This window comes from Tenrec ecaudatus, chromosome 2, assembly GCF_050624435.1.
Source record: "Tenrec ecaudatus isolate mTenEca1 chromosome 2, mTenEca1.hap1, whole genome shotgun sequence".
NCBI classification, from domain to species: domain Eukaryota; kingdom Metazoa; phylum Chordata; class Mammalia; order Afrosoricida; family Tenrecidae; genus Tenrec; species Tenrec ecaudatus.
In genome coordinates this window covers 183,567,071-183,585,810 of record NC_134531.1, presented here as the reverse complement: position 1 = coordinate 183,585,810, position 18,740 = coordinate 183,567,071, and the positions used below count along the sequence as shown (strand labels likewise).

Sequence of the window (18,740 nt, the reverse complement as noted above, 5' to 3'; positions counted from 1 at the left end):
CTTGTGTGTCAAGATGTTTGGAAAAATGAGCATACTTGAAGAAGAGATCTCTAGCCCATTTGAAAGGAAAGCGATACAATGAATTGTGGTAATGGTAGAACAATATTGTTAATACCGCACGGAGCTCAAATGTGTCGAAGATACTGTCAATCTGGTTAGAGCATCGCATGGTCTAGGAGGCTCGACGCTGAATGAAGTTGAGGATGCCAGCCCTCGGGGAAAGCTCTTTCTTTCTGTTGGCCCTGGAAGAGAGTCCTTGTCTCTTTTGAGCTTCTGCTCCTGGGCCTTCTTGTGGGTTGGTATCTCTTTTCTTTTCTTCCTTGCTTGACTGCATCTTAAGAGAGATGGACTAAACATACATCTTACACTACTATTGCCTCATTAATGTAACAAAAAAGCCATTCTCCAACGAGGAAATAAGCATATACTTGCATTTTTTAGTATATTAGCCTTGGTGGTGCAGGGGTTATGCGTTGGGCTGTGATACTCATGGTCAGCAGTTAGAAACTACCAGTAACTCCAAAGGAGAAAGACTGGGCTTTCTACTCCCGTCAACAGTTGTAGTCTCAGAAACCCCACAGGGTCTCTATGAGTGAGCATTGGCACGATGGCAGTGAGAGAGTAGTTTGAGCTGAGCGGACATAACACATACCCATCCATCATCGGAGGGCTAGACCGACAATAAGTTCACCCTGTGACCAGAAAGATTACATAATTATTCAAACAAATCAATTGACCACTCGGTGTTCCATCAGTAACCAGACAATGATGACCCATATTTAGTGGGTTTTTAACCTTTTCCTGTGCATATAAATCGCGCGTGTGTGTACATGTGGGAGTCCTGGTGGTATAGTGGTTACACATTGGGCTGCAACCCACAGAGTCAGCAGTTTGAAATCACCAGCCTCTCAGGGTGAAGGCAGAGCTTTGCACTCTTGTAAAGAGTTATAGTCACAGAATATAACTTTTTCATTCTTTATGAGTTGGCATTGACTTGATGGCAGTGAGTTTGGTTTTTGGTTTGGGGTGTGTGAGTGTGTGAGTGTGTGAGTGTGTGTGTGTGATTTTCCTTTGAGACAGACTTCCCCACTACACACAAATCACCGTGCACTTCACTCATTCCAGGGTTGTGGCAGGACTGCAGCTCTGCTGAGGGTGAGTCTGTGAGCAGTGGCTTGGACCTCTTTGCCTTAGTTCACTTCTACTTCCTTCAGCTTCTGCCTCACTTTGCCGTTTCCACCAGCACACAGGAATCTGCCTTCTGACCCTCTCCTCAGACCCTCTGGGATCTTGGGAGTTATGTCTTCCACATAAAGACAAATCAAAGTTCAAAACCAAACTCACTACCTTCCAATCAATTGCAACTCAGCCACCCTATAGGTCAGGGTAGAGCTGCCCCCTGTGGGTTTCCGAGACTGTAATTCAAGAAGCAGTTGGTGGTTTGGAACTGCTGTCCCTGTGGTTAGCCACTCAAAGCATAACCACTACCCCACCAGGGCTCCTAGGCAAACCAAAGGGAGATAATAAACACAAGTATCCATCCATAGCAGAAAACACATCAGCTGGAACCCTTGGAAGATAGATAACCAGCTCTTCTTACTAATGTCCTTTCTCTCTCTCCAGCTCAGGCTTCTCAGAGGAACAGAACCAGGGGCAAGAAGCAGCCAGTGGAACCTGAGCTTGGCAGACCATCCTCACCTCTCTCTTATGCACCCCACTTCCTGCGAACTCCTGCACGTCGACCAGGAACTCCTGCGCAAGCAGAAAGGAGACTTGGCAGTCTCTGAAAACTCCCCTGGCCCTGAGAGCTTCCCTTGACTGTATGTGCTTATTACACTCGGGACTGAAGAAGGACGGAGACTTGAGCACTGTGGAACTTCATTCTAAGTCTCCCTGCCTCCCTCTTCTTGCCTCTTCACACCATTCCTCCCCCCGCCCCCCGCCACCTGTCCAGCCTGGGCATGCCTGCCTCGGAATGTAGGAGGCGCTGAAGAGCAATGGATTTGTCAGTGGAAACCCCAGGGGTGGGGTTTCGGGTCTCCTTTGGCAAACTTGCCTGCATTGGGATCTAGTATTTCTAGGTGGTGTGATAAAAAAATTCTGGCCTGATTCCAAAGACTGCCTGAAACTCTACTTCTGACCCCATCTCACAGGTGACTCGAGCTGAATTTCTTGTCCTCCTGGCCTCCAGTGTCCTATCTGAGTGGGATGGCCTGAAAATCTGGGCCCAGTGTCATCAAGCTGATTCTGATTTGTTGCGACCCTCTGGGGTAGAGGTTCTCAACCTGTGGGTCGTGACCCCTTTGAGGATCAAGCAACCCTTTCACAGGGGTTGCCTGATTCATAACAGTAGCAAAATGACAGTTCTGAAGAAACAACGAAAATAATGTTATGGTTGGGGTCCCCACAACATGAGGAACTGTATGAAAGGGTTGCAGCAATAGGAAGGTTGAGGATTTCTGAAGCAGTCACCTTGATGGGAGCAGACAGCCTCCTCTTTCTTCCACGGAGCAGATGATGTGTTTGGACCATAGACCTTATGGTCAACAGTCCAGCATTTAGACACCAGCACCACAAGACTTCATCTGAGTAGCAAGGGGTCAGCTTTTGGGGGGCTTTACAGCTCTGACCCTGTGTCACATCTCCAGGCCCCACCCCCACCCTTACCCCTCAGCCACTACCACACGGGCCTTTCTGACCAAGAGAAGTCTTGACCCTGCGGAAAGGAGGCCCTGTGGAAGACACTAAGCTGTTTCTATGGAGACCCCCAGCATCTCTTCTCTATTCTCAGAATCCTCTTCCTTTGTGCTAAAGTTCGGGGCAGTCCAGGACACAAAGGATAAGCGTTTCATGTCAGCCTTTTCATCAAGAGATCTGGGTTTGAATCTTGGCTGAGTGTCCTTGTCCAAGTGCCAGCATCTCTGCAGACCTCCCTGTTCCCCAGCACACACAGAGATCAGAGCCCTGGCATCACTTGAGAATGCAACTCGATAAAGGAAGGCAAGTCCTAATGCAGGGTCTGGCATGCAGCAAACGGGCAACAAATGTGAATTCTTATCCTGTGGTTGCTACTGTGCAGGATTGACTCCTGTCACTGCAGGGACAGAGAGCCCCCCAGAGACTGAGTGGGCAACGTGGCCTGGCCTGGCCCAGAAGGAGCCCGCTCTCTGAACAACCTAGGAAGGGAAGCCCAGCCCAGGGTCCTCTGCCCCAGGGGCGCCCTCCCAGGCCATAGCAGGGTCTTCACTCAGGATTGTTGGAAGCAGTATAAAAGACGCACCCCCTGGGGAGCACTGGACTTGCCCTGGTCCCTGCAGAGAGGGAGGGACCACACGCTCTCAGTGACTTGTGACTGAGAGTACTCTTGTCACTGCTGTTAGGGGACCGCAGTGTGATGATGGCCAAGGACCAGGCCCACATGGAGAATAATCACTTGTGACCCCGAGGCCAGTCGTTCTATCTCTCTGACCCCCCGTTCCCCATCTGTGGAAGAGGGTTGGCACCACCTCCCTCCCTGTGTGGTCAGAGGATTGCGCTGAAAACGCAGCTATGAGGACAGCTGGGCTATGATGGTGGGGTTCTGCCAGAGGGAAGATTTCCTTCCCCACATTCACCCCAACCTCGCAGGTTCCCCTCTGCACCAGCGTGGAGGAGGGTAAGAGCTTTGATGCCCGCTCCCTCTCTGCCTCTGTCCCAAACACCATCAGTACAAGCTGCCCTTGGGCCAGGTTCAGTCTCCAGGCCTCTGAGAGACAGGAAAATCAGGAGGCAGGGCTCCATGCTTCAGCACAAAGGTGGTTTAATTAAAAAGAAAATAAGAAAGCCCAAACCCCTTCCCAGGGCGTGCTGTGAGGTATCATCCCGGGCACAGGAAAGACAGACAAAAATGAGAACCACGAGTCCTAGAGCAGAGCCTCTGCCTCCCAGCACGGACCTGCGGGCCCCTCCCTGGAGAAACTTCCGTGGGCTCTCAAATGCACACCTCTCCAGGTCATCCAAAGGAAGCGCTCCTTCCACCTTGTTTCTCTTGGAAGACTCGCTCACTTGTGCTCACTGGCCCATGACACACATGCAAGAAGCTGGGCACAGGAAGACTTTACTGGTGGGCCACACCAGACTGGGGAAGAGGTCTGGGTTGGCACGGCCCTCCTCTCACTGACCCCGACTACGGCCAAAGGTACCCAGAGTGCTGCAGAAGTGACATCCCTCCTGGGCAGAGGGCGGGTGTACTACCCTTCAGTGACCCTGTGTTAGGTCCTGGGTAGTAGCAACTGTCACCATGGGCCACTGAGAAGCTGGGGCTCATGGCCTCTACTCAGGAGTGCCTTGGAAGAAAGCTCTGGCAGTCTCCGTTAGAGTGGTGTGGAGTTGGCCAGAGGCAGTGATGAGACTGCTTCACTGGTCACCATCAAGGGCCATTCACTTCTCACACTGACTGTGTTTAGCTAGGACACCAATCTCTCCCCCATCCCCACCCCCACCCCTGTTCCCTTGGCCCAAACAATGGGGTCACCTGGGCTTAGATGTGACTCCTGCCTTTGCCATTCATTCGTTTGTATGGCTCTGGGCAGGTTCCTTCACGGTCTCCAGCCTTGGTTTCCTCATGTGTTCACTGGGGAGGTTCATCTGAACGCACAGGGTTACCGGATACAGCAAATGGGACGGTGTCTTTAAAGAACCCAACACAACACCAGGACATGGCAAATTCGCACCACATTGTTGCTATTGTTGCTGCCGCCAGGCTCCAGTGTTTCCCCTGCAAGTCCGGTGCATCTGTGTGTAGACCGATGTGTGAGAAACGAAGGGCTTATGAGAAGCTCCGGAAGAAGGAGCAGCCCTTCCTCGGATCATCCAGCATTAGTAGGGGCAGCCAGAAGTCTTGGACTTGGGGATGGCCGGTACAGAGGCTCTCTGCGCCGCTCCATCGGCCTCTGGAGCTGCCCTGTGTCTAGACTTCAGTGCCCTCCCTGGGGTAGAGGATGCTGTTGGTATTGAGGCTGTTATAGAAGTGAGGGCTGAATTGGTTGAGGACAGAGCCCCCGTAACCCAGAGCACTGGTGGGCATGGGGTTGGCCCACTCGCCCCCCGTGCCGTGGCTGCTGAGGTTGGTGAGTGGGGTGTAGGAGTTGAAGCTCAGCACGTTCTGCCCCATCTTGTCAGTGGGCTCGGGGCTCAGTCCGGGCGATGCCACGGCGCGGCTCACGGGGCTCGGTCCGTTCGCATAGGGCGCCATGGTGGAGAGGAAGCTGCTGAGGCACGGGGCACCCGAGGGGGGTGGGGAGGGCTGCTTCTCTGGAGAGCTGGTGGTACCCGGTGAGGTGCTGTCCACGATTTCCTGGGGCTCTGTGGTCTTGGGGCTGCCGGCTAGGAGGCTGCTCTCGGCCTTCTCTGAGGGCAAGGAGCCCGAGCTGGGGGTCACATCAGATTTCCTCTTCCTCTTCCTGCGGAAATTCCCGTTGTCAAACATCTTCTCACAGTTGGGATCCAGCGTCCAGTAATTTCCTTTGCCTGCCAGGAAAATGGGGAAAGGTAAAGGAGTGACGGGGAAGAAGTGCTTTGCTGCTGTTGTTCCTCATTGTCATGAAATCAAAGCAAGTGGAAGAGAGAGAGAAAAAGAGAGAGAGAGAGAGAGAGAGAGAGAAGCAGGAACTGAGAAATTAATGAATGCCACAAACCAGCCTGCCCCCCACCCCGCCTGTCACTGATTCTTCACAGAAGCTCCCTGAAACCGTCGTGACAGACAAACAAGTCCCTGCCACCTAGAAGTTTACAACATGAAGGTCGGAGTACTCGGGGTGTGATGGGGCTTCCTTTGCTCAAGTCGAAAAGGGAACAAACATTGAGGGCTCCCTGACAGCCCTGGAACGGAGTCAGAAGATAGACGGCAGTCCCCTTTTACTCCTGACTGAGGGCCTTAGATCAAGCTGAACTCAGCCGCGGGACAAGGACATGGAGTCTGTGGCACGAGGGTGGACTTTAGTTCTGGGAAATGGTATTACATGTATTTAACAAGCTACTGTATGAACATCTCTGTACGGTTAAAAAGCTGTCGACACAGCGGGAGAGTCACCGTCATTGGTGTGAGAGAGACTTCTCTTCGAATTCAAGGTGTCACCCCATTCTACATCGCCTCGGGCAGACAGGTGCTGTTTTCACCCTCTCAGGGAAGTGGGTTTATGCCGAGCCCCCGCGCAGGAGTGTGGTAGGAATGACTGTAGAGGAGAGGATGGAGGTGCGCTGACACCATGGCTGCAAAAACGGGCACGGGACCCTCAGGAAGAGGAGCAATTGGGAGGCTGGCTCAGGACTGGACCATGTCTGTACGGTTGTGTGCAAGATCGCCCCGATGGCACCCAACAGCCCTCACCCTGACCACCTCGCAGTAAGACAGGCAGCGGGGCGCACGCAGCCTCTCGGTGCTGGGTGAAATGCCAGGCTGGGTTAGCCTGACTCATTCACCAAGACAGAGGAGGTGATCTGAGCAGGTGAGGATAAAATGATGGAGCACATTTGAACACAAACCCCTGAGGCGCATGAGCTCTTTCCACCCCACAAGCTTCCAAAAGGGCTCTGATCACATCCTTATTTCTCCCCCAGAGGAAAGTGAGGCCTGGCGGGGATGCCAGCTGCTGGGTCACTAATCCCCAGTCGGCCTCCTCCAGGCCAGACCACCTTCCTGCTGAGCTTCTCCCACTCTGTCACCTAGCAGACCCCCACCCTTGACCCCCAATTGTGTGGGGGGCAAGGCCATATCTGGGATCTCACACTCTGGGGTGCTGCGGAGTGAGAGGTGGGCCTTCCCTGGGGCATGGGCGGCCTGAGATACAGCTGCATCATTCAGCCTCTTACCCGGGTCGTCCTCATCGCGGGGCACCTTCTTGAAGCAGTCGTTGAGTGACAGGTTGTGGCGAATGGAGTTCTGCCAGCCCGCCTTGCTCTTGTTGTAGAAGGGGAAGTTGTCTGCCACGTACTGGTAGATCTGGCTGAGTGTGAGGCGCTTGTCCGGAGCCCCGTGGATGGCCATGGCAATGAGGGCTGAGTAGGAGTAAGGGGGCCGCACCAGCTTCATCAGCTCCTCCTGGGAGGGGAGGGGCAGCCAGCCCAGGTCGCTGCCCCCAAGGCCAGCCATGCCGGGCAGCAGCGGCCTCTGCACGCCATAGCCCTGGGGCAGGAAGGGACTGGCGTTGGTGCCTGGCAGGTAGGGCGGTGGTGTCATGGCAGGTCCGTTGAGCCAGAGGTAGGGGTTGGGGGTGGCCCCGTACTCTCCCCCCGCCTCAAAGGATGGGGGTCGCTGAGGGCTGGGCACGCTCTGCGGATGGAAGAAGTTTTCATAGTACAAGTTCATCTCGGGGGGCTCCTGGCCGATGCTGGGGAACTGGGGGCTGCAGCGTGGAGAGGAGGGTGCAGGGAGGTCGAAGGAGCTCATGCTGGGACTGGCGCAGCGGGAGACACCTGCCGGCCACCTGCACATCCACAGCAGCTGTCCCTGACAGGTGCTCCCAGCCGGTCTCCCTACTTATATCCTGCGGGCTGGGCCTGGGCGGCCCCATGGAGGGCGGGCAGCCACCTGCCTGCCCTCCTCCATGGCCCGCCCCTGCTGCCTGCTCGCCTGTCCCGGGCCGACAGGACTGGGAGGAGGCATTGCCACCACAGGCTGGGTCCCAGCAGGGACTTGTGGAGACATGGGGATTACAGGGGATACTAAACGTGGCAGGGCACCCTCCCACCTCCTCTCTCTCTTTCCCGGTCTCCTAGTTCCCCCCACCTGGAGCCCCCCCCCCCCACCTTCCTCCTTTCTTTCTAGCTCGTTGTCCCTCCCATTTTTATGTGATCATTTGCAGGGACGCCCTGCCCCTTCCATCTTTGGATTGTTTTCACTCATTCTTTTCTTCCTTCCCAGCATGCACTCCCTTCTCGGTGTGTCTCACTCCTCGCTCTGCTCCCCTCCCTGCCTCGCCTGCTTCTACCCCTTCTTGTGTGTCCCTCTCTCAACATCCAACCGTTTCTGCTTCTCTCTCTGCCTCAGGTTCATTCTCTCTCATTTCCCCTGTCTTCCGCTGCTTCTCTCCTTCCACGCCCACGACTTCTCTCAGCCCCCTCGGCCTCCCTCTCCTCTCCTCTCTGACCCCCAACCCCTGCCTCCTCCTCCTCAGCCCGCACCCACCACTATCCGCCACCTCCTCCTAGCCTGACTCCAGAGACACCTTATCAAAACTGCCCTTTCTTGATCTTTGAAGTGAAGCTGAAAACAAGATCCCTTTGGGCACGTTCTGTTTCCCTCCTCTCATCCCAAGAGAGCTGGCGTGGAGAACTCTTAGCAGAGAGAAAATCCAGGCAAGTGCCCCTCCCGCTGCGACAGTAAGACAGGAGTTTCCAGGAGGCCGCAGAGAAGAGGCTGGGCTTCCAAAGGGCATCCTGCGGTATGCCCCTCACACACACACACACACACACACACACACACACACACTCGGTGCACGTGCACCCACCAGGACCCACTAGCACACGTGGTCACACGCTGCAGCACCTTGCTGCGAACAAGGACTGCGCATGCGCTCAGGAGAAGCTCCACCGCAGCAGCAAACCCTCAAACGTACTGCCCTCAGGTCATTCCGACTCACAGTGACACTCGTGACCGGACAGACCCGAGTAGACCTGCCCGAGGCTCTGTGAGACCAGACACCTTCGGAAGGGGGCTCAAAGGCTCATCTTTCTCGTGAAGGGGCTGCCGCTGTGGCTCAGAGAGGAGCAGCAGACTCCTAAAAGTAACACCAGGCGGGAGAGCAGGGGAGAGCAGCCGAGGCCAACAAGTGAGCGCGCTCCACAACCGTGGCCTCTTTCTGACTACAAGAACAAAGCAGGTTGTGCAGCGGCCGCAGCCTCAGAATCCTGTGGTGCCTGACCGTGGGGAGGCCAGGCCAGGTGCAGCGTCCAGACTGCCCTCCTTTCCCTCAGGCTCCCTTCTCTGCCAGTGTCCCTGGTCTCCCATCAGTCACTCTCTCAGTCTGTAGCTGGGCAGTGCTCCCCCTGGGGTAGGCCCTCAGCTTTGGGTGTGAGGGGGGTCTCCCTCCCTCCTCAGAGGGAGACAGCTGTCTCTTGACCAAGGGCCATGGACTTCCCTTTGGAATCAGGCAAATTGGGAAACACAGGGACCAGCCCCTCGGGCCACCACCTCCCTATGCCTCCTACGCCTCGCTCCTCTCCTTTCCTCCATTGGGAAGGAATGCCCCTCTGGAGAGGTGCCTGCGATGGCGTCATTTTCTCTGCAACTGTGTCAGGCACAGAAGTGGGGAAATGATGCTCCCTGATTGGATGTTACTTCCAACTTTCTGGTTTCCAGAAGCCGACTTCTGGGTACCTGAGTAGAAGGGGTTTTCTCAGACATGGAGAACCCTAGCCCCCAGGCAGGGAGTCCAGGGAACGTTCGTAGATGCTTCTCGGTGCTTGGGTGAGGTTTGACATAGGCACGGTTGTTGCTCTCTTTGGGGAGAACATGTCTCCACTTAGTGTCCTGACTAGCTGAGGGTGAGCCTCCCTTTTGAAAGGGCACTGGGGCCCCCACTGCAGTCCACTGCCCCTCCAGATGTGGCAGTTAGTCTGCCAGTCGGTGCTCAGAGATCCTTCCACAGAGTTATACGGGGCACGCCATAGCGACCGTGACATCTTGTGTATCGCTGTAACATACTAACAGATATCCAATAAAACAGGGTTGGTTAAGTAAAGGGTTTAGCATGGCAAACGAAATACTATGCAGCTATGAGAAATTGATTGTAGAAGAGCATTTAGGGATATGGGGAAATGCCTGTGCTCAGGGAACGCAATGTAGCGAAACCAGCAGCCTAATGATCACATGACGCTTTGGGTGCCTATCTTGACTCAGGCATATGTAAGTCCAGTGTGATGGGTCACTTTTATATTGGCTTTCCAGCTATGGGCTTCTAACCCCTACTAATGATTGGGTAGGATGTGCAAGGAAAGTGCTTGTGGCCCACCATGGGGATTGGACAGCTCGCTGACATGTGTCATGCAAATTCAATGCATGACCCTTTGCAGGGTTGGACCAGGCAAATAAGGAGTATAGAATCTAACCAGAGCATTGGTCTGTTCTGCCATCCCACTAAGCTGAAGTTGAGCCACCCCCGAGGCAGAATGTGGGTGCTTCATAAGCAACAAGAATCAATGGGAGCGGAGCACATTCTTTGATCGCAGGGTCCTCATGCTGGGGACCTCCTAGAGAGAGCTGTCCTGAAGATGGTACAAGTCAGTGAGGACTAGCATCAGAGAGGCAGTGGCAGCAGAGCCAGGAGAATGGCAGGGATGGCACATACATATCAAGTGAGAAGCTCAAGTGCCTTTAGGCAGGAGGCTTCCTGATGGAGTGGCATGCCTCTGGGTATTTATTGGCAGAGCTAAAATCTTTGTAATATTTTCCCAAGCGGGGCAGTGGCTGGGCTGGCCCAAGAGGACTGGAGTTAAGAGGTCCAGAGCCAGAGAAAGAAGCTGCCCTGACTCAAGAACTGTATCCTGAGTCCTTCCTGATCCTCCATTGTAGCCTAATTCCCTAACATGCTCCGCAACCATGAGTATTGTCTGTGAGTTCTCTGTGCAGTCACTGCAGTGAATTAGCAGAGTCATGGAGGTATAGGAATTGGTAAAGATGTAGGAAAAGATGAGAGGAGGAAAATCAGATTAATGTCACCTGGGAATCATCCCTGGGCTGATGCTGTTGCTAACGAGTGTCCCTCGTGTGAAGCTAGATGACAGCAGAACTCCCCCCTCACCCACCATTGTTATCATAAGCAATCTAGAAAGCTAGAGCGAGAGATCTGACTGTCAATGATTATTTCCGAATAGGGAGTTGAATGTTCTTTCTTCATTGTCTGTATGTCATTTCTGATCTAAATGAAGACAGTGAGCACACAGGTGATTGTTAGGTGGATGGACATAAAAGGTGAACAAGCAGTCCTCTGGGAGGATAGAGCAGGCAGGTGGCTCCAAGTTCAGGGGAACCCAGGTTCAAATCCAAGCCCAGCCCCTTAGTCACTGTGCGTGCTGCCCCGACACATCATTCAACTCTTCCTGGCCTCAGTGTGCTCAGGGGAGAGAACACTCATGCCAACACTTAGCTCATGGGGGTGCTTTGGCTGCTCCATCAGGTGCTGAGTGCAGTCTGGGTGAATCACTGGACATGGTGAGCAGATAGAGGTGCACTCTGAGCACATGGGAAGCCAACCCTCCACCCCCACCTCCAGCCCCAAACCCAAACCCTCTGCTACCAGGTCCATTCCCACTGCGAGCAGTCCTATAGGATAGAGTAGAACTGGCCTGTGCATTTCCATGATGTACATCTCTACCAGAGCAGAAAGCCTCACCTTTCTCCCCAAGAGCACCAGCCGCTGCTAGTGGGTTACAGCAGCTGGCCTTGAGCTTCGCAGCCCATCGGGTCACTTGCTCACCACTGGGCTTGTTCCTTTGAACATGACCCCTTCCCTTTGACTGCCGTAGGCTAGGCAGGTAGCAGGTTGGGAGTGAAGGCTGAGACAAGAGCACTGGGAGCAAATGCCGACGGCACAGGCAGGCCCTGAATTTGCTGGTGAGTTCAGAGATCACTCCAGTCCAACACAATGTGCACGGTCTTCACCCACAATGCCTCTGCTTATCTATTCACCATGTCTCTTTGATGTGGACCTGCACCTCCCTGCTCTCACCTTCACCCAACCCAACTCTCAATTTCACCTCATAGTGACCTTATATGACAGAGTAAAACTGATCCTTAGGGTTTCCAAGGCTGTAAATCTTTACAGGAGCAGACAGCCTCATCTTTCTCCCTTAGGGTAGCTGGTGGGTTTGAATCGCCAACTTTTGGGTTAACAGCCCAATGTTGAACCCACTGCAGCCTGTTTGTTCTTCCCCTGGACATGAATGAACATCTGGCCTGTGTGCCGAGGGCAGGCCACATGGTGCTTCCTGTTATGCTGGCACCCAGAGTCCAGTGGTGGGGGCACAACTCACACCCTCCTTGCTCTTACGCTTCAGACCAGCTGTCCAAAGCCTCCCCTGAGGCTCTTGGCTTCAATTTTCCTGAGCACTGGGTGCAGCCCCAGGATGGTTAGCAGGCCACCTGCCCCTGTTCCCATGGTGAAGAAGAGTCGGCATGATGGTCACAGAGTCTTGGCGCTGTGAAAAATAAGCCAATGATTCTATGAGCTAGTGTCCCTTTGTGAATGATCTTATTACAGGTTTCTTAAAAATAGCCCAAATAAAATTTAAAACAAAAAGGGGCTTTTTCAGAAGAAGAGAGAACACATGGTTTGAAATTCCATAGGGGGTATTCAGGACAAGATAACCACACATTAAATACCAGGGTTTTGAGATTGGGAATGTTTGGATTCAAACACCTCTTCTGCTTTGACACTGCGAGTTTAGCTGAACATCTTAAGTTTTCAAACCTATGTTGCCTTTGCTCTAAAACGGTTGTGTAAATGGTACTGTCTCATGGGGCTTTCAATGGGAGAGACATGAGGTAACGTGTGTGCAGACCCCAGGTTCTGGTAACAGCTGTAACGAAATGCCAGGTGGTCCTGTCGAGCCATTTCCTGGAGGGGCTTCCTTTCTTTAGCTGGCCCTCCCTTTTATCAAACATGATGTCCTTTCCAGAGACTGGTCTCTCCGGACAACATGTCTAAAGTACATGAGATGAAGTCTCAGCATCTCTGCCTTCAAGGAGTCTTCTGATTGTGCCTCTGCAGAAAGAGATTTGTTTGCTTTTTGACAGTCCCTGGTACTTTCAATATTCTTCACCAGCACCGTAATTTCAATGTATCGATTCTTCTCAGGTCTTTTTTATTCCATGCCCAACTTTCACATGTATCTCAGGTGATTGAAAACACCTGGGCTTGGGGCAGGCCCATCCAGTCTTCGAAGTGACAACCTGACATCCTTCAGGACTTTGAAGTGGTCTCGTGCAGATTTACGCACTGCAGTACATCCTTGGACCTCTTGCCTATTGCTGTGAGCATCCATTGTGGACTCATTAGACGGTGAAAATGAGAAGCACTTCCAATGAGGTGGATTGAAACACTAGCTGAAGAAATAGCCTTAAACATATCAATGACCATGAGGGCTTTGCAGGACCAGGCAGCGCTTCCTTCTGGAACTAACAACAAGCAGTGGCTTAAAGCAACTGAAGTGCATTACTTCACAGTCTGGAGACCGGAAGTCTGCTGCCACAGATCTAGCAGGGTCCTGTTCCCCCTAAAGTTTCTAAGGGCAGAGCCTTCCTTGTCACTTCCATTCTCCAATGGTGCCTGGCATTCCTTGGCTTGTGGCTGCATCTCTCGAATGACTGGCCTCCATCTTCAGGCAGCCTGCTCCTCTCCATCTATCTGTGTCTTCTTCGCTTCATCTTCTACGAGGATGCAGGACCCACCTGGGTGGTCCAGATTGACTTCAGCTTGAGATTTTTAACTGAATCACAGAGGTTATTTTTCCAAATGAAGGCACAGTCAGAACTTCTGAAGTTAGGACACAGACACAATTCTTTGGGAGGCACCACCCAACTCCTTACAGGAAGCAAGAAAGTTTTGGCACCCATTCTATACCGGGTACGGAATAGCCAGCTCTCTACGTGACTCCAGAGGCCCCACTTGGCCCAAGTCCTGCAAAAAGAGCGCGTGCACACAGGCCCCACACAGTCCACCGGGGCTGCCTGCTCTGGCCTTATCACTGCATGGGGCGGGGTGGGGGTGAGGCACTGCAGGTAGGGATCATGCCCATTGAGAAGCCAGCGTGCTGAATGTTTTCATATGGTGGCTGTTAATTACTACTGAGCCAGCCCTGAGTCCTGGTGACCCATATGCAGTGGAACCAGACGTTGCCTGGTCCTGCACCATGGGCATGCTCACTGCTGTCTGAGTCCGTTGTTGCAGCTATTCTGATGACAATCCATCCCGTTGAGGGCCCCCTCATTTACCAAACACGCTATCCTTTTCTGTGGAGTGGTCTCACCTGATTCTGCGTCTCCCACCAAGGCACTCACCACCCTCCCTTCTCAGGCACATGCTGGATGTGCTCCCTCCAAAGCAGATGTACTCCTTCTTCTGGGAGCCCAGGACTAGGCTCTGTTTTCTTGGCTATGTTCACATTCATGGACCCATTCCCTCCTCTGGACCACCTTGGGAAGTAAGGAATCAGTCTCCCACTCTAATAATGAGCACAGAGGTCCAAGGCGGGTGCAAGGCCTGTAGGCAGGAGCAGGGGGGAGCCTCACGGACTCCCAATGGACTGTGTTGCTCCCCCATCACAGGGAGATGTGGGGAAGGAAAGAGCACAGGCCTGAGCCAAATCGGAGCTGGGATCCTGGCTGCATCTTCAGCACTGTAACACCGTAGATGAGTGACTACTTTTTTGTGTGCGGAGAAACACTGTTTACCCACCTGTAATGTGAGAGAAAGATTGATCTGGACCTCCAAATGTTGCTCCTGGGACCATCTGTCAGGTACAGAACATGCTTGTCAAGGAATGGGCACTGATCGGGGCACCAGAGGCCAGAGTCCACAGCCGGACCTACAATGACCCACGCTCACAGGCTCATCAGGCTTGTTCAAGTGCATCTTGGGCCATGAGCTTGTTTCATGAATTCTTTCTCATTTCTACACACAAAGCACTCTTTGTTTCAGGGGCCCGGGAGCCTGGCAGGGTAGACATTGGTTGGGATGGGTACTTGTAAAAGTACTTGACTGCTCATCAACAGTTGGAGGTTCGGGTCCCCCCCCCCCCCCAGGCATCTCAGAAGACGATCTGACTCACATACAGCAGTCATTTCCGTCTTGATGGAGCACGGTTCTCCTCCCATGCCGTGTGGTCACCATAAGCCACAACTGGCCAGACAGCAGCCTCTAGTTTAACTCTGAACCACAACTTTCCTTTGTGTCAAACGGGAAGTAGAAATTACACCTCTACCTCTGTCCGTCTGTTGTTACCTTTGAGTAGTAAGTGTTCCCTGGGCTTCCTGTCCTGCCGAGGCAACGACATTTGTGCTATCAGACTCTCAGGGTTCTTTGATGCTGGAAATGGACATGGCTTCTTCCTTGACTATGGTTTTTTTTTTTTTTTTTTTTCTGAAATCCTGGCTGAAGAGTTAATCCCTTTAAAGTTTAAACAGACCCTAGTTCTGCTATTTGGAGCTTTACAGCCCACTTGAGACTGATGAAATATAGGTCAATGCCGCCCTCTGGTGACAGTTTCCTTAAAAACACACAGGAGAGTCCAGGGCTTGGGTGGGATTTCAGGGCTGGGATTGGCTGTTCTCAAATGTCTTTAAAGAGAGAAGATCAAAGTGAGAGATGAAGAGCCAGGTGGCCAAGGCTCAACAACCAATCTCTAGTCACCTGAAAACAGAGGAGGACGAAGGCTCAGGTATGTTGTTAGGGGCCAAGGAGAAAGTTCCAATTCATAGTGGCCCCATGGACAAGAACACAAAGCACCGAGCCCATTGCTGCAGCCACTGGGTCAATTCACCTCATTGGGAGGCTTCCTCTTTGGGCTGCCCCTCTGCTTCAGCAGGACTGATGTCCTTCTCCAGGGACTGGTCTCTCCTGACAACATGCCCAAAGGGAGACTGTGATAGTTAAGGTTTATTGTGCCAACCTGGCTGATAAACACATGTGGGATTAATTGAAGGGTAGAGAGATAACTGGCTCGGTGAGCCTCAGCTTTCTGGTTCTCTGATCTCTTGCTCTCTGATGGTCGGACCAGTTGCAGCTGCTTAAGCTAGTTCCCTGCCTCAGCTGGCAAGGCTCACTTCCTGTGAGACATCCCTGAGGAGAAGCCACATGGACCTACCCCGATGTAGCCCTGGGTGCTGGAGCAGCCGCATGGAGACCCTTGCCAATGGTGAGATGCTTACACGCTCACTGATTAGGCTTTCCTCCTGTATTCGTTGTCAATGCCTGTGTTTTGTGAGATTGAGGAGGACTTTGAGGATTTGGTTTCAGACATATGGGTTAATGTCAGACTTATGGGCTTGGAATGTACTGAGTTGGGACGCTTTCTTTTTTAAAAAAATCATTTATTGGGGGTTCGTACAATTCTTTTCACAATCCATACATACACCCATTGTTTCAAGCACATTTGTTGCCATCATCATTCTCAAAACATTTGTCTTCTACTTGATATCAGCTCCTCATTTTTCTCCATCCCTCCCCACTCCCCTCCTCCCTCATAAACCCTTCATAATTCATAAATTATTATTTTGTCATATCTTACTCTGTCCGATGTCTCCCCTCACCCACTTCTCTGTTGTCTGTCCCCCAGGGAGGAGACTATACATCGATTCTTGTAATCGGTTCCCCCTTTCCACCCACATTTCCCTCCACCCTCCAGCCATCGCCACTTTTACCAATGGTCCTGAAGGGATCATCTGTCTTGGATTCCCTGTGTTTCCAGTTGCTATCTGTACCAATGTACATATTCTGGTTTAGCCAGGTTTGTAAGGTAGAATTGGGATCATGATAGTGGGGGGGAAGGAAGCATTTAAGAACTAGAGGAAAGTTATATGTTTTCATCATTGCTACCCTGCACTCTGACTGGCTCATCTCCTCCCCACAACCCTTTAGTAAGGGGTTATCCAGTTGTCTACTGATAGGCTTTGAGTCACCCTCATTTACAATGATAAGGTTTTTTTTTTTGTTGTTGTTCTTTGATGCCTCATACCTGATCCCTTCGACACTTCGTGATCACACAGGCTGGTGTGCTTCTTCCATGTGGGCTTTGTTGCTTCTGAGTTAGATGGCCGCTTGTTTATCTTCAATGCTTTCTTAATGTAAATTTACCCTTTATATAAAACTCTCTCTTATATACATAAGAGTTTCTGTGGATTTGTTTCTCTAGTCTACCCAGACTGCCACAGAGACCCTCCTTATTTCTAAAGAGACTCCTGGCTGCATTTCTTCCATGACAGGTTTGTTCATTTTTCTGCCAGTTTGTTTATGCCCAATGCTCTTCACCAACACTGTGATTCAAATCCATCCATTCTTCTTTGGTCTTCCTGATGCACAGTCGAGCTTTGGTATCCAGATGAGGCAGGGGGTAGTCTTGTGATTCAAGTCAGACCCACCTTAGCCTTCACATTCACAACTCTACTTTTAACACTTTCCGAAGGTCTTTGCTGAATTGTCAGATGCATGGTATCCTTTAATTTCTTCCTTTTTAAAAAAATCATTTTATTAGGGGCTCATACAACTCTTATCACAATCCATATATACATCAATTGTGTCCAGCATATGTTGCCATCATCATTCTCAAAACACCTGCTTTCTACTTGAGCCCTTGGTATCAGCTCCTCACTTTCCCCTCCCTCCCCATTCCCCCTCCCCCATGAATCACTGATAATTAGTAAATTATTATTATTCTGTCATATCTTACACCATCCAACGTCTCCCTCACCCACTTCTCCACTGTCTGTCTCCCAGGGAGGAGGTTATATATAGACCTTGTAATCTGTTCCCCCTTTCTCCCTCACCTTCCCTCCACCATCCCGATATCTCCACTCTCTCCACTGGTCCTGAGGGGTTCTTGATTGCTGTTTCCATTGGTGTTGATTGTGGATTCAAGTGAAATGAGATCCTTGACAAATTTAATCTTGTCTTTGTTCATAGTGATGTTGTTTGGTGGTCTAATTGCTAAGATCATTGTTTTCTTTATGTGCCATGGTAGTCTGCCCTGAAGGCTGTAGTCTTTGATCTTAATCTGTGCTTCAAGTCCTTTTCATTTTCAACAAACAAGGTTGTGTTATCGGTTACATCGCAAGTTGCTAAGAAAGCTCCCTCCTCCCCTGGTGCTGTGTTCTTCTTTGTCTAGTCCACTTCCTCAGTTTATTTGCTCAGCACACAGATTTGTTAAATATGGACACATCCCTGACATAACACCTTTCCTAACTTACACCAGGTAGTATTCCCTTATTCTTTCTATTCAAATGACTGCCTCTAGATCTCTGTCCAGGTTGTCACCTTTCTTTGGAATGACCAGGAAGATGGATCTCCTGGAGTGATGAGTGAGCACTGTGAGCACCCATTGATTGTAACATCTAATTGGCATTTTGTCAGGTCCTAGAGGCTGACTTACTTCTGAATGCCTTCAATGCAGTTGGGTTTCTTACCATCAGTTCCTGAGCATGTGCTTCAACCTCGACTAGCTGAACATTGACCAGTTATTTGTGACGCAATGTCTCTGTGTTTCGCCCATCTCCTGTTGATGTTCTCATATCACCCAACAGGGACCATGTTAATTATTTCTGAGGAGTCAGGAGTAGGAGGGAGATAGAGGGCATGTGGCTGCTCACCTCACTGTGAGGTCAGCTGTTTGAAACCACCAGCTGCTCAAGGGGGAACAATAACGTTTGTGTTCCTGTAAAGAGTTACAGCCTCTGACACTCGCAGGGGCAGTGCTACTTTGTCCTGTAGGGCTTCTCTGAGTCCAAATCAACTTGATGGCAATGGGTCGCTTGTTTTGTTTTTCAATTCTGCCATGAAACAGAACTGGTGGTGCCTCGCTGCCATTGCATTTTGATCTGTTTCCATAAAAGAATATTGACCCCAAGGGGGTGGACATGCAGAGCAGAATTTCAATTTCTCATGTACCATAGACTTTCTGGGTCTGTGGGGGTGTGGGTGACTACTGACACGATTGCTCTCAGATGATCTGTAAACTTTGAACCCATTGTTCCCTGAAGCCTTCTTAAAACC

The 18,740-nt window shown here is 51.6% G+C and overlaps 1 protein-coding gene across 2 annotated transcripts; it reads right to left on the bottom strand.

Moving 5' to 3' along the window:
- Positions 1-4,948: 4,948 nt before the first annotated feature.
- On the bottom strand, positions 4,949-7,471 carry FOXI1 (forkhead box I1). 2 transcript variants are annotated; one of them, XM_075543199.1, is made up of 2 exons: positions 6,850-7,471; positions 4,949-5,508 (listed from the first exon to the last, which is right to left on the bottom strand). In XM_075543199.1, the coding sequence occupies exons 1-2, from the start codon at positions 7,469-7,471 to the stop codon at positions 4,949-4,951; spliced, it is 1,182 nt and encodes a 393-aa protein (XP_075399314.1). The 2 variants fall into 2 exon arrangements, with proteins under 2 accessions (XP_075399314.1, XP_075399315.1); XM_075543200.1 differs by having other exon boundaries at positions 4,949-5,226; positions 6,850-7,426.
- Between the last annotated feature and the right edge of the window lie 11,269 nt (positions 7,472-18,740).